General features: G+C 39.0%; 1 protein-coding gene across 2 annotated transcripts in view; it reads right to left on the bottom strand.

The window, feature by feature from the left end:
- The window catches only part of ELP4 (elongator acetyltransferase complex subunit 4), a 254,785-nt gene that overhangs the window by 21,399 nt on the left and 218,167 nt on the right, over positions 1 to 15,219 (bottom strand). The window contains exon 10 of one of the 2 annotated variants that reach the window (XM_086340945.1): positions 14,118 to 14,164. The exons of the other annotated variant lie outside the window; for it this stretch is intronic. Coding sequence (XP_086197071.1) covers positions 14,135 to 14,164 — 30 coding nt within the window. The 3' untranslated portion in view covers positions 14,118 to 14,134. Of the gene's footprint in view, positions 1 to 14,117; positions 14,165 to 15,219 lie in introns of those variants that run through there. 2 annotated transcript variants of the gene reach the window in all.

The following is a 15,219-nucleotide window of genomic DNA, read 5'->3' as shown; positions in this document are numbered from 1 at the left end:
ATGCATGGGCTGTAAATAATCATAGCTAGGGAGACTAGAAAATGACTATAAATCCATAGGAAGAACATGTATTTGTCTATTGAAACGCAAAGTATGAGACTGAAAATATCTCTGATTTAAACAGAGAAAGTGAAAAGATTCTTATTGGAAAGTATGTTTATTTTAACAGGATTTTTTGAATTCTAAAAGCCATTTAAAAAAGTTAAACCCTTTAAGTCACACTGTAACTTAAAGCTCTTTAAAAAGAAATGTAGATTTCCATAACAACAAAAAGTTCACTAGTCCTGGCTTTTGAAGGCTTTTAAAGAAAAGATCACTTAAATAATTTTTTTTGTGAAGACAGGGGAGATGGGCAAAGGTTCTCTTTTTACTACATTGTCTTAGTCTCGCTAATATTTACGCTACTTTCATATAATCAAATTTGTGTACAGGGTGTGGTTTGTTCCCCTTTGGAATCTTTTTGTCTTTGTGTCTGATTGAGGTGTTAGAGGTTGTGCTAAGTATCTAGTGAGCTGTAATAGTTTCAGTCTTTGCTTACCACAGTCATCGTAGGTCACTCCTGCCTGGCTTTTTTAAGCATCCTCCATTAACTGTGAACACAGCTTGTGCCACAACCGAGCTAACTTATATTTGTCTGGATAACACTCTAAGGTTCCCTGACCTGTTTTGAGTTGCCAGTTACTTAAATCTTAAACTTCATTTCTGTGCTTGACAGCAATGCCATTGTTTTGGTTATTTCCCGATGGGAAGGCTGGCAGTCTCCTTTGAGACTGATGCCAACTGAGCTCTGTGTATCAGCCAGTAGGAGTCACTTGGAGCAGATGGTCATCATACTTCCCCACAGTCCAAATCCCTGGTCTGGGTGGCAAAGTCCCAAGACCACACCTACATACATGCCAACTGTCCTTATTTACTAAGATACTTCTTCTTATTTGTTTAGCTTAATAAATCATTTCCCCTAGTATCTTTCTAAATGACTCCTGCTCTTATTTCAATTTTCTTTGATGTATCTTCCCATTAGCATTTCTCCCCTCTATCCTTATCCTTTATTACCCATGTTACTAAAATGTGTATTTTTTAAATCCAAATTTCTGCTTGATTCCAAAAATATTTATCTCTAACTTCAGAGATTTTATATAGTTGCTGGTATATATGTTCCAAGTTGAAATTTTATTCTAGTGAGAAAGTCAATAAATCATTACTCCTACCATTTCCATTTTTTTTTAAACTAATAAAGTCAAATTTTGGATATTTTATCAAAAACAAACAAATGAATGAGCAACTATTTTATGATTCTAAGGAGCATTTCAATGGACTTAGAGTGGATAAAATTTTCAAAAAAACTTGAGACCTAACTGAATTACAGAGTATGTAGCTTAATTCCTAAGAGGGTTAAAGGTTCATAAAATACTTAAAAAAATAAAGTCACATAGTTCCCCACTCTTGGGGATGTACAATTAGTGGGAATAATCTAAGCTAATTTGTTTGACAGTAGTGGTGAATTACTAAACCATGTCAGTTCTGGACTGAAAAAAATATCGTATCATATTCAAAAACATAATGTTCTGGTAAAAAGTTGGTTGGGTCCTCCTATTATGATCATAATATAAATGGGTTTAAAGAAATGTCATAACTATTTATAGTTAATTTTACTCTAGAATTATCTGGAATATCTATGGAAGTCTCCAAATGACAGGGGTTTACAGGGAGTTTTATTCCTGAAAAGTGATATCTAAAATAAGTTGTTATGAAGTGAGATATACTATTGGACTTAAATAGGCTGTATTTTGAATCTTGCATAAAGTGAAAAGACCTTTCGAAAAGCAAATATCCTTTCCTAATGTTTTCGGGAATCAATATTTTTAAAATAATCTAGCATACTTAAAATGACATGTGCTTGTACTTCAGGGAAAGGAACTGCCAAAGCATGAGAGAGAAAATGAGACTGGCGAGACATAATCTACGCTATCAGGCTGGAGTTACAGTAATTTTCTTTCAAGGAAAAGAGGCATCCTGAAAAGATCACAAAACTCACAGGGAAAAAGAATAGGCTCCTCTGGGCCTGGAATAGCCAAGTTACACCGAACATGGTGACGCGTGTTTTTAAAGCTGTGCGATTTGGAAACAGTGGACCAAAGCCACTACCTCGTCAAAACCTGAGTTTTTCTAGTGTGCCCGGGGCCAAGGCACACTTCTGTTTCCCTAGTGTTAGAAAAGCTGGGATGTGGTGTGTTGGGCATTTAGGTGATAACACAGTCCGTCCCAAGGAAAGTGGGCATAAGGGCACATATCATTTCATTGTGGCCGTCAGGCTCATCAATATTTCTAATGACTTAATACAGGCACTAAGGCTGGTGAATACAAACTATCCAAGTTGGTAATTAGAAGACACTTAAAAAAGGTATGACATATTACAGGGAAAACAGTGTCACTGGTGCGTGAAAATAAACATTAATAAAAACAAAGCAATAGGCTGCTTTGTACTTAGCAGACATTTAGGAGAAGACATATTTTACACAGTACTAGAATTATAGATTTTTCATTGCTTAAGAGGACAGTGAATTATTTCAGGCACCTTTTATGATAAACTTTTTAAATGAGAAGATACTTTGAGCATCCATAAATAATATATTTTTCTTACCCTCATAAGATACTACTAATGTAACTGTGCCAGTCATTCAGGATAAGATAACTTATTTTTATATATTTAATTTTGGTAGCGTCCCATGGTATGTGGGATCTTAGTTCCCTGACCAGGGATCAAACCCATGCCCCATGCATTGGAAGGGTAGAGTCTTAACCACTGGACTGCCAGGGAAGTCCCAGGATCAATTATTTTTTTTTTATTTTAAATTTATTTATTTTAACTGGAGGCTAATTACTTTACAATATTGTAGTGGTTTTGCCACGCATTGACATGAATCCACCACAGGTGTACATGTGTTCCCTATCCTGAACCCCCCTCCCACCTCCCTCTCCATCCCATTCCTCTGGGTCATCCCAGTGCACCAGCCCTGAGTACCCTGTCTCATGCATTGAACGTGGACTGGCGAGGATCAATTATTTTTAAGCAGAGGATTCCTGTAGAATTACACATTGAACATTCATGACAGAACAAAGGGAAAGACTAAAAATAATTCTCTAATTTTGCTTTTTTTACTACAAGGAAACATGAATGGGGAACAACTTCTTGATTTGATCACTTGGGAGAAGGATTAATGCATTATGTGGGCATGCTAGGTAAAACTTCTCTTTGCTATTTGGTTTCACAGGCACCAGAATATAAGATTAATTTCCTAACATGTATAGTCATTTAAATAAAACAGTATTAAGCAATTTTGCTAATTTTCATTGAACAGAATGATGGATAAAAGAAAGTCACAAGCTGCTATCTCACAATAAGAAGATGAGATATGTTACATGATACGACGTGGGCTTGTTATTTAAGATCTTTAAATGTTATTTTTTTATTAAAATGTCCCACCCTTCTTGTCAACACGTCATTAGCAACAGAATGAAAACCAAAGCTTAATCAGTTCATCTAGAATGTTTTAGTATGAGGTGAGGCCTTTACACAATACCTTCTGACACAGAGCTGCTTGACAAAACATGTGCTGGGTATGGCAAGCAGTGCTGCAGTGAGCACTGGGGTGCGTGGAGCTTTTGGCATTATGGTTTTCCCTGCGTACATACCCAGGAATGGGACTGCTGGGTCATATGGCAGCTCCATCTTTAGTTTTTAAAGGAACCTCCATACTGTTCGCCACAGTGCCTGTATCAATCTACATTCCCATCAACAGTGTAGGAGGGTTCCCTTTTCTCCATATCCCCTCCAGCATCAACTGTTTGTAGATTTTTGGATGATGGTCATTCTCATCAATGGGAGGTGACACCTCATTGTAGTTTTGATTTGCATTTCTCTAAAAATTAATAGTTAATGATGATGTGCATCTCTTCATGTGTTGGTTGGCGATCTGTATGTCTTCTTTGAAGAAATGTCTATTTAGGTCTTCCACCCATTTTTTGATTTGGACTGTTTGTTTTTTTGGTATTGAGCTGCTTGGGCTGTTTGTGTATTTTAGAGATTAGTTCTTTGTCAGTTGCTTTGCATGCAAATATTTTCTCCCATTCTGATCAGTATGTGAAGTGAAAGTTATTCAGTCATGTCCAACTCTTTGCGACCCCATGGACTGTCCATGGAATTCTCCAGGCCAGAATACTGGAGTGGGTAGCCTTTCCCTTCTCCAAGGGATCTTCCCGACCCAGGAATTGAACCAGGGTCTCCCGCATTGCAGGTGGATTCTTTACCAGCTGAGCTACCAGGGAAGCCGAGCTGATTGATATAGGTGAACCTATCTGCAAAGCAGAAACAGAGACACAGACGTAGAGAACAAACACATGGATACCAAAGGGGAAAGGAGGAGTGGGATGAATTGGGAGATTGGGACTGATGTATATACACTACTATGTATAGAGAGAGAACTAATGAGAACCTATTGTATAGCACAGGAACTCTTCTCAGTGCTCTGTAGGGACCTAAATGGTAAAGAAATCCAAAAAAGTGAAGATATATGTATACATACAGCTGATTCACTTTGCTGTACAGCAGAAAATAACATAACACTGTAGACTAACCATACTCCAGTAACATTTTTTTTTTTTAAGTGCTGGATAAAAAAATGTAAAAGTGGAGAAGTTTTTAGGTCGACAACTTTTAAGGTCAAAATGGTCTAGTCTGGTTGAAACACACAGTACAATTACCATCCATGAACCCTTGGATTTACAAACTGAAGTTCCTACAAATCTATCTATTTCAACAACCATTAACCTCTTAACTATATTACTACACAACTCAAACAGATCCTATTGCAGGAATGATAAAAAATGAATGTTAGTGAGATCCACAAATTCAAATAGAGGCTGGATGTTTTAATAAATCCTTGAGGAATTTACTTGGGGGTAGACTCAACCCTGGGGTGTCACTGGTGGCACAGATAGTAAAGAATCCTCCTGCAATGCAGGAGACCCAGGTTCACTCTCTGAGTCAGGAAGATCCCCTGAAGGAAATGGTTACCCACTCCTGTATTCTTGTCTGGAGAATTTCACGGAGAGAGGAGCCTGGCGGGCTACAGTTCATGGGGTTGCAAAGAGTTGGATATGACTGATTGATTAACCCTTTAACTTTTTTTAGACTTAACCCTAGGATGGAGCTGTGAATACTCTCTGAGATTAGAAGGTGAAAACTAAGTTGAATAACTTGAAGCTGTTTGGAATACTTTCAAAACCATATAGTAAATTAACAATATTAACCACAGCATGACTTGGAATTTACATGAAATTTACCAATGACATTAAACATAAAATTGGTTTAATAGTTTCCTGAACTTCGGTGGAAAATGATAGTGACTAGCTAGGCAAAACAAATAACTCTAGACAGGAAACTCAGAGCAGTAAGTCAAATAGTTTGATTTCTTATCTAAAGCCAAAAAAAAAAAAAAAAAGAAAGAGAGAGAGAGAGATGCTTTTCTTGTATATCATCTGTAATATTAATGAGAAACTGTTACATTTCTATTTTAAAATGACATATCTGGCACATATTTTTATTAGAAATACAATAAACTGTTAATCTCCATTTCCACAAGCCATTTATTTTTTTTAAACCAAGACATTTCCTTTTCTTAGACTAAAGTTTGAGCAAACAGTTAGGCCTGGCATCTTGGTAATGAGTTCTATCAAAGCCCAGGATTCTTTTAATCACATTCAAGTGGCGTTTGGAAGTGCTTCACCTCTGACAAAGGTTAGTGAGCATGTGTGCACATGCATGAGTGTTTCCAACTTCAGAAAAGGAGCACTGAAGAGGGATTCTGAATAACCCTAAGAGCTTATTAACCAGTACTCCTTGCCATCTCCGTAAAGAAACACGGAAAGCTTAAGAGCGTCTGTAAGGATGAGTGGAAATAAGATGCGTGGCTTGTTGTGTGTAAGAGGAACAGTATGCTTATTAGTCAGCCTCCAAGTGACAAGCTGCTGCTCTGTATTACTGTTACTAAAAATACTGTGCTTGGTGTGATAGATGTGAACAAACTCTACAGTCTTATTCAGAAAGAATTCACTGAGGTAAAAATGCAGCCAGGACCTTTCCTCTTTCACTAGCCTTAGACTTCCACTTTTTTCCTTTAGAAATTTCTCCCCACTGCATCCTAAAGTAGACCCCAAACTCAAGGGCTAATTTATTTAACCCCTTCCAAGGCTTTCCCCACTCTGGGAATAGCAAATAGATACCAATTAAACTTCTCAGTACATTATAAAGAGGAAACATATCAAGTAAGCAATCCCATGGACTATACGGTCCATGGAAGTCTCCAGGCCAGAATACTGGAGTGGGTAGCCATTCCCTTCTCCAGAGGATATTCCTGATCCAGGAATTGAACCAGGGCCTCCTGCACTGCAGGCGGATTCTTTACCAACTAAGCTATCAGGGAAGCCCAATAAGTAGAAGGTGTACTCTAATTTCTTTGTATCCCTTAAGATAGCACACACTATTTAAAAACTCACTTTTGGTGCTATTTCTAGATTTCCCTAGATTATCAGATTCTCTGAAGGTTTGGTTTGGTATACTCTTTATCAGTAATAGCTTATGTCAAAGTGGAAATAGCTTTTCAACATTTCTCATTAATTGGTATTAATGTTTCATCTATGTCAAAGGACAGGCAGAGAATCAGGTCAAATAAATAAATTGTTTACATACGTAAGAACTGAGGTCACAGAAATACAGAAGAAGAAAGAGTGAGGGAAGAGTTTATTATATACAATATGTACAATACATACAAAACTTAAAAAACACCCTTCCTGCTTTCCCATTTTTTTTCTTCTCTCCCTTCCTTTTTCAACAAACATTATTGAGGGACTACTATGTACCAGCCAACAAGCTATCTGGAGGTTCAAGGAGTCCTTGCCCTCAAGAAGTTGCTGATAATCAAGAGAAACTTTAGCAGATGAGGAAAGACTGAAGAACAGGTACTGCTTAGGCTGAATTTTAAGGGCGAGTCAGAGTTAGGCAGAGTCACAGAAGAACAATACCAGCAAATGCAAGGTCAGAGACTGGATGTGACAAGTAGACTGGGTTGCTTGGTACAATTGAAGTTTATGGTTTGTGTACGGAAACAGCCAAAGATAAAGATGGAGCAGTTGGAGGAGCCAGCATGCATAAGGCTTTCATGAAGTCAATGGCGAGTCAAGAAGGGTTTTAATTGTGGGAAGTGACGCAATCAGATTTATCCCCTGAAAATATTACTCTAGCTTTACTGATAGATATCACTGTTGTGGGGCAGATGTTTGGAGGGGTACAGAGGGAAGGGCAAAACTGGAAGCTGGCAGACCAATTAGGGGCTAGCGAAGCAGTTCAGGCAAATGACGATGAGATCCCATCCCCTAAGCAGGCAAAGCTGGCAACTGTTACTACTATCTGGAATCATTTCTGTGGTTCGTTTTCATAAACCTTCCATACCCTTCAATATTTGCTCCTTAAAAGTAAAATCTTATCCTGGGACTATAGGGAAATTCACATCCAATCTACCCAAAAGATGTGCTGCTGATATAATTTTTCATGTAGTCTCTCTGCATGAGGAAAGAGATGTTGAAAGAAATGAAGATTTGGTGAGAAGTTGGATGTGGAGTGTAAGGAAAAGGAAGGTACTGAGGATAGCATAGGATAGATGGATGATGGATGGACATACCAATTCAGCAGATATTTATTAAACTCCCGCTAAGTACCAGATATTATCATGGGTACCAGTTTCACCTATGTTGCAGGTTGGTGGGCTGGGGGAATGAGTAAAGAGAGGAAAAAGAACTTTGTGAGCCATGATGTGTGCATGCTAAGCCGCTTCAGTTGTGTCTGACTCTATGGACACATGTGACCATAGAGTCATGTGACCCTATGGACTGTGGCCCTCAAGGCTCCTCTGTCCATGAGATTCTCCAGGCAAGAATACTGGAATTGATTGCCATGTCCTCCTCTAGAGGATCTTCCCAACCCAGGGATCGAACCAGCGTCTCCTGAATCTCCTGCATTGGCAGGTGGGTTCTTTACCATTTGCCACCTGGGAAGCCTGAGCCACAGTTAGGAGGATAAATATTAACTTCTTTGGGAAGCCACTGGAGTGTTTTGAGCAGGAGAGATGCATAATCTGATTTATCAATTGCTGTTCAGTTGCTAAGTTGTATCTGACTCTTTGCGACCCCATGAACTGCAGTACACCAGGCTTCCCTCTCCTTCACTATCTCATGGAGTTTGCTCAGAGTCATATCCATTGAGTTGGTGATGCCATTCAACCATCTCATCCTCTGTCGTCCCCTTCTCCTGTCTTCAATCTTTTCCAGCATCAGGGTTTTTTCCAGTGAGTCAGCTCTTCGCGTCAGGTGGGCAAAGTACAGGAGCTTCAGCTTCAGCATCAGTCCTCCCACTAAATATTCAGGACTGATTTCCTTTAGGACTGACTGGCTTGATCTCCTTGCTGTCCAGGGGATTCTCAAGAGCCTTCTCCAGCACCACAATTCTTGGTGCTAAAGAATTCTTGGTGCTAAATACTTGGTGATAAACTATTATTCTGAGTGATATATGGCAAATGAAAAGTGGGCAGGCAATTTAGGAGGCAACTGCAGCAGCTCTGGTAAATGATTATCAGTGGCGAGATGTATGGGGGTTAGGGCCAGGACTTTAGCTGCAGAGGCGTGAGAAGTGGCTAGATTTGGTGCATGTGTGTATTCATACAGAAATACCTCAAGCATACAGAAAACTCAGAATATATCACTAAAGGAAATACATATGCACTTGTCACTAAACTTCATCACATTCTAACATTTGGTCACTTTGCTTCTCAATAAGACGGTGGTGAAGACCCTTACGTACTCCACCCTAAGCCATACCATCCCAGAGGTAAGCACTGGAGTAAATCTGACATTTATTATTCTTATGGGTGGCTTTAACTACAAATAAACATAAAAATATGATATTTCATGTTTAAAATTTTATATAGATAGTATCATAACACATATATCATTTTGTACCTTGTTTTAATTCATACAAATTTATGATTTGGAGATTTACCTGGTTGATACACATAGCTCTAGCTCATTTGTTTTATATTTCTCTTTCTTTTTAAAACAATACATTGGTGCATTTATTTTGAACTGCTCTACAATGCTATTTAATTGTGCCAATATATAAAATTCATTTATCTAAGACATTTATGTTGTTTCAGTTTTTCTGTCTTACAAAAACTGCTGCCTCGAACATTCTGTTCTTCTTCTTGTGCCTACGTTGAAGTTTTTCTAGTGTATATCCAGAAATGCGATATGGGTCAAAAGACGTAACAGTATTGATATAGCAAGGTATTGCCAATTTGTTCTCAAACATAGTTGTAGCACTTTAAGTCACATTAGCACTGTATGGAAGTTCCTGATTCTCTAAATTTTCACCAATTTACATGACTTCCAGACTTTAACATTATTTTAGTTTTCATTTTCCTGGGCTACTAGTGACTTTGAACATTTTTTCTCATTACCTCTCCTGTGAATTATATATGCACCTTTTTTAATCAATTAGTTCTTTTATGACATACTCATTCTGGGTGTTAATCCTTTATTGGCTGTGTGTGTTGCAAATTCTTTAGTTTTAACTTAGTTTATGATGTCCTTTCTTTTTTTTTGATCAACCAGATCAAAATGTAACATAGTTCAATATCATTGCCCTATTTTTCTCCCAGATGTTTTAAAGTTTGTCTTTTCACATTTAATCCTTTAACAGGGAATTATTTTTTGTATATATAATCAATATTTTTCATATGAATAACCAATTACTCCACACCAGTCCTTCCTTACCCTACTGATATACTGTAATGCCACATCTAACATTTTACAATTTTCTATATTTGAGGGGGTCTGTTTTTCTAAATTATTTCTTGTCCTTTATTGGCTTATTTGTTCATCCCTGGGCTTTTAGACTGGTATAACTCTTTATACCTTAGGAGAAAATTCAATATTTGGTAGGACAAATCATGCTCCATGTTCTTCTTTAAAACTGTCTTATTCTTTGCTTTTCCATTTAAAATAAGGGTCAGCTTTTCAAATTCTAAGGAGAACTCTGTCAGGAATTTGGCTATGGTTGTGCTGAATTTTCCATTTTTATGATACTGAGTTTTTTTTATCATTTTAAAAATCATTTTTATGATACCTATGAATATTCCACCTAAAAGATCTTAAAAGGTTTTTTTAAAAATAGTTTTGAAACTTTTTTCCAGAAGAAAAGTTGTCCATCTTTTGCTAGTGTTAATCTCAGGTGCCATGAGAACATGCCCACACTGCAATTAACCAGTCTGTGTGATCCCAGGATACAGCCTCTCTGTGCCTTGATTTCCTCCCCAGTAAACTTAGTAAATGCTTACTGGGCTTCCCTGGTGGCTCAGATGGTAAAGAATCTGCCTGCAATGCAAGAGACATGGGTTCGATCCCTGGGTTGGGAAGATCCCCTGGAGAAGGGCCTGGCAACCCACTCCCAGTATTCTTGCTTGGAGAATTCCATGGCGGGCTAGAGTCCAAAGAGCTGGACATGACTGAGCGACTAACATACTTACTGAGTTCTATGATGTATTAAAACTTCATGATGTGTTCTATCATGAGTTAAAGAGACGGGAATACCAGACCACCTTACCTGCCTCCTGAGAAACCTGTATGCAGGTCAAGAAGCAACAGTCAGAACCCAACATGGAACAATGGACTGGTTCAAAATTGGGAAAGGAGTATGTCAAGGCTGTATATTATCACCCTACTTATTTAACTTATATGCAGAGTACATCATGAGAAATGCCAGGCTGGATGAAGCACAAGGGGGAATCAAGATTGCCAGGAGAAATGTCAATAACCTCAGATATGTAGATGATACTACCACCCTTATGGCAGAAGGCGAAGAGGAACTAATGAGCCTCTTGATGAAGGTGAAAGAAGAGAGTGGAAAAGCTGGCTTAAAACTCAACATTCAAAAAACTAAGATCATGGCATCTGGTCCTATCACTTCATGGCAAACAGATGGGGAAACAATGGAAACAGTGACAGATTTTATCTTCTTGGGCTCCAAAATCACTGCAGGTGGTGACTGCAGTCATGAAATTAAGACGCTTGCTCTTTGGAAGAGAAAGCTATGACAAACCTAGACAATGTGTTAAAAAGCAGAGATGTTACTTTGCCGACAAAGGTCTGTCTAGTCAAAGGTATGGTTTTTCTAGTAGTCATGTATGGATGTTGGACCATAAAGAAGGCTGAGGACCGAAGAACTGATGTTTTTGAACTGTGGTATTGGAGAAGACTTTTGAGAGTCCCCTGGACTGCAAGGAGATTAAACAAGTCAATCCTGAAGGAAATCAACCCTGAATATTCTTTGGAAGGACTGATGCTAAAGTTGAAGTGCCAATACTTTGACCACTTCATGTGAAGAGCCGATTTATTAGAAAAGACCCTGATGCTAGGAAAGATTGAGGGCAGGCGTAGAAGGGGATGACAGAGGACGAGATGATTGGTTGGCATCACTGACTCAGTGGACGTTAGTTTGAGCAAGTTCTGGGAGATGGTGAACAATAGGGAACCCTGGCGTGCTGCAGCCTACGGGGTCACAAAGAGTTGCACATGGCTGCGTGACTGAACAACAATGATGTGTTAGGCACGGTTTCTAGCACTACGGATAGAGCAGTGAACAAAATAGACCAAGTTTTTCTCCCCTCACGTAAATAACTCGTGTGAAGTACTCTTTAGGTCTGGCACTAAACATACAGAAGCAGCTGCTGTAAGTTGATATCTGAGACCTAAAAGAAGCAAGCCATTTGCGTATCTGGAAAAACAGTGTCCCAGATGGATGGAAGAACAATGCTAAGGCCCCGAGGAGGTGGATGGCTTGGTGTGCTCCAGAACAGTAAGAAGGCCAGCACATCTGAGGTAAAAAGATCCAGGAGGAGAGTGGGGGACGAGGACAGACCCAGGGTGGACAGCAAGACCACGCAGGTCTTATAGCTCTCTAAGGACTTTTATGTTGAGTGATAGGGAAAGCTATGTTGGGTGTTTGGTGAGCAGACTAACATGAGCTGATGAATACTAATTAGCTATTATTATCATTCTACTTTTGATTAGGTATACCTGGTGTATAAGAAATGTACTGAATACAGGCCATTAATTTAACGGTGTTAATAGCTAATACAGATATAATGTTTATAAGGCACCAGGCACTTTAGATGGTTTAAGTCATTAAATCCTTTCAACAACCTCTTTTACAGATGAGTTAACTGCAATACAGATAGGCTAAGTAATGACCAAAGTTACATAAATGATGAGTCAGTTGTAGGTCTGAGATCTTATATATGGTGACCCTGTTGATTCTCTATGAGATTTGGATGCCCTCGGTTGTGAACAATCACATTATCTGATGGTAAGTAAGGATAGCCTGGCCTTGTCCTTTACAGTCCTAATTCTTTTCCTTTTTGGGGGGGTGTGTTATTAAAATAGCTTTTCTAGTAACAATGCTAAATAGGATTGGAGAGAATGGACCTGCTTATACCTGACTTTAGTAGAAATGTTTCTAAATTTTTGCCATTAAGGAAAATGTTTCCTCTTTGTTCCTGAGGGTCTTACCCTCTTATCAGGATAAGAACTTTTCTTCCATGCTCAGTTTCCTAGAAAAGTTTTAGAAAAAAATATTCCCAAGAAAGAGTACTGACTTTTACTATGCACTTTTCTACATTGGGATATTGAATCACTCCTGTTTTTACAAGAGAAACCATAGCTAGTAATGTGTGTGTGAGAGAGAGGATGAACTGCCAAATTCCATCCAATAGTGTTTTATATAGGATTTTTGTACCTATGATCATAAGTGAAACTGGTCTATAGTTTTCTACAGTTTGTTTTGTTCTATTCTTGCTTAGTTTTGATACTTGTTTTATAGTATGAGCTTTTCCTTTGTCTGTTCTCTTTGTTAGAAAGTCATCATTGAAAATACACATATTACCCTGAGTTGAGGAGGGTTTAGGAAGTGAAATGTGCTGAGCTTAGTCAGTTGTGTCTGACTCTTTGCGACCCCATGTACTGCAGCCAATCAGGCGCCTCTGTCCATGGGGATTCACCAGGCAAGAATACTGGAGTGGACTGCCATGCCCTTCTCCAGGGGATCATCCCAACCCAGGGATCGAACCCAGGTCTCTCACATTGCAGATGGATTCTTTATCAGCTGAGCTACCAGGGAAGCCCAGTGAATACTACTTAATCTTCTCACACATAAAGTAAAAGGTTAGCACACAGTGACATCCTAGATTCTTTCAGCCTTTAAAATTTTATATAGTTTAAATGCAGAGATTCTGACAATGACATATTAAATATTAGAGGATGAGGAATTCTCTTCTGTGGAAGTCTTCAGAAAAAGGTGTGTTGTTTCTGCATATTTCAGTGACATGCACATCTGCCTAAAGGCTAGAGAAAGGAGAAGCAGATCATGAATGCAGGGAACTAAACGTGGACACGGAACTGAACACCCAGGGAAACCACAGGGACTAGAGACAAAAGCCTGGCTTTCACCACAGAAGACATTTAAATGAGCCCTGTGAGAAACGTGCTATCAGGAGGATACTCTGGCAGAAAGGAGAAATCAGAACCCACACATTTCTTACTCTTTGAGGACTCAGACTTATTGGGCAGAAAGCAGAAAATTTAAAAACAAAACAGAAAACAAAAAACCCCAATACTTCTAATGTAAGAAAACCTCTGCGGAAGGGAACTGCACGACAGGACAAGGGCAGAGCTCACATCTAACTAGGTCAGGTTGTACCTTCAGGCGAGACAATCAAGGACTTTGAAAAACCAATGACTGCATCCCAGGTAGCCTGAAGGCAAGACCACTGTGACAGGGAAGACCAACCTAACTGTGACAGGGAATAGAGAGTGCTTTTGAGTGAGAAGGAGCTAACCATGTCCTGAGAAGAAGGCAGTTGCTTTCCCGAAGGTTTCAGTATGCTGAAAAGCTTCAGGTTTCTCCAGAGTCCAGAAAAGGCCTACGGTAACCCCTGGGAGCCTCTGTTATTCACCTGGGGGTTGAGCTTCATCACAAATCCAATCCTCCTTCCTGCAAGTGCTGTTGGGCCAGCAACAAAATTGGGAGAAGAATAAATATCAACCAACCAATATGCTTCCGGGATGTATCTCCATCAATACTACAACAGCCCTAAGGGTTCACAGGGGCATCCTAGGTGGCAGTGTCACAGGATTTGCCTGCCAATGCAGGAGACACAGAGATGCAGGTTCCAACCCTGGGTTGGGATGATCTCTGGGAGTAAGAAATGGCAACCCACTCCAATATTCCTGCCTGGAAAATTCCATGGACAGAGGAGCCTGGCGGGCTATAGCCCATGGGGTCACAAAGAGTTAGATCAAACTGGGCACACACACATGCACGCAAAAAGGTTCACAGATGCCAACAGGGAATAAACAGCTTAAATGACTCTGATGATGGCTAATAAAATCACCCATATTTAGTTTTATTTTCTAGTTGCAGGAACTACTATGTGGTTAAATTTATGTGTTTTTTTTTTTTTTTTTTTAGTACTTTTTCTCCTGCCTTTCCCCCTCACTCATAATTTTGTCCCTCTTTTTACCCTTACTCCAGAGAACTTGTTTAAATACATGTAAAAGCCTCCAAATTCTTATGATAGACTAGAGATTAAGTAATGGATGTCTCAAAGACCATTTGTTAGAATTAGAAATCACTGACAGAGGACGTAATTTGGAGTAATAGCTGTGTGGATACATATAAAAGATTTAGGTCCAAGTTGCAGCGAGAAATGACTCTCAGAAAAACCAATGCGATGATACAGGGCCATAGATAACAGCTACATTTTTATCATATTTCTCTTCACTGTATAACTAATCTGTGTCTAAGCCTTGTTGATTATTTATCAGAAGTGAATTGCTGCGTCTCTTTCCTTTCTCACTTTTAATATAGTTTTGAAACTTTCCTAACCTCACACTTACAATAACTAGATCCCGACTCTTTTCTCTGCTTTTACCAATATGTGTTGTAACATACCAATACTTCCACCAGACTCATGTTTATTAAGTGTTGCTTTTAGCATACAGCATTGTCAAGACCTTGCAATGACTCTCCACATCCCCTTAGGTTTGCAAGGCATT

The sequence above is a fragment of the Bos grunniens genome, chromosome 15 (genome assembly GCF_055505025.1).
Source record: "Bos grunniens cultivar Pamir isolate PY7600 chromosome 15, Bosgru_T2T1.0, whole genome shotgun sequence".
Classification (NCBI taxonomy): domain Eukaryota; kingdom Metazoa; phylum Chordata; class Mammalia; order Artiodactyla; family Bovidae; genus Bos; species Bos grunniens.
Note: the sequence above shows the minus strand (reverse complement) of the source record. Positions and strands in the feature narration are given on the sequence as shown.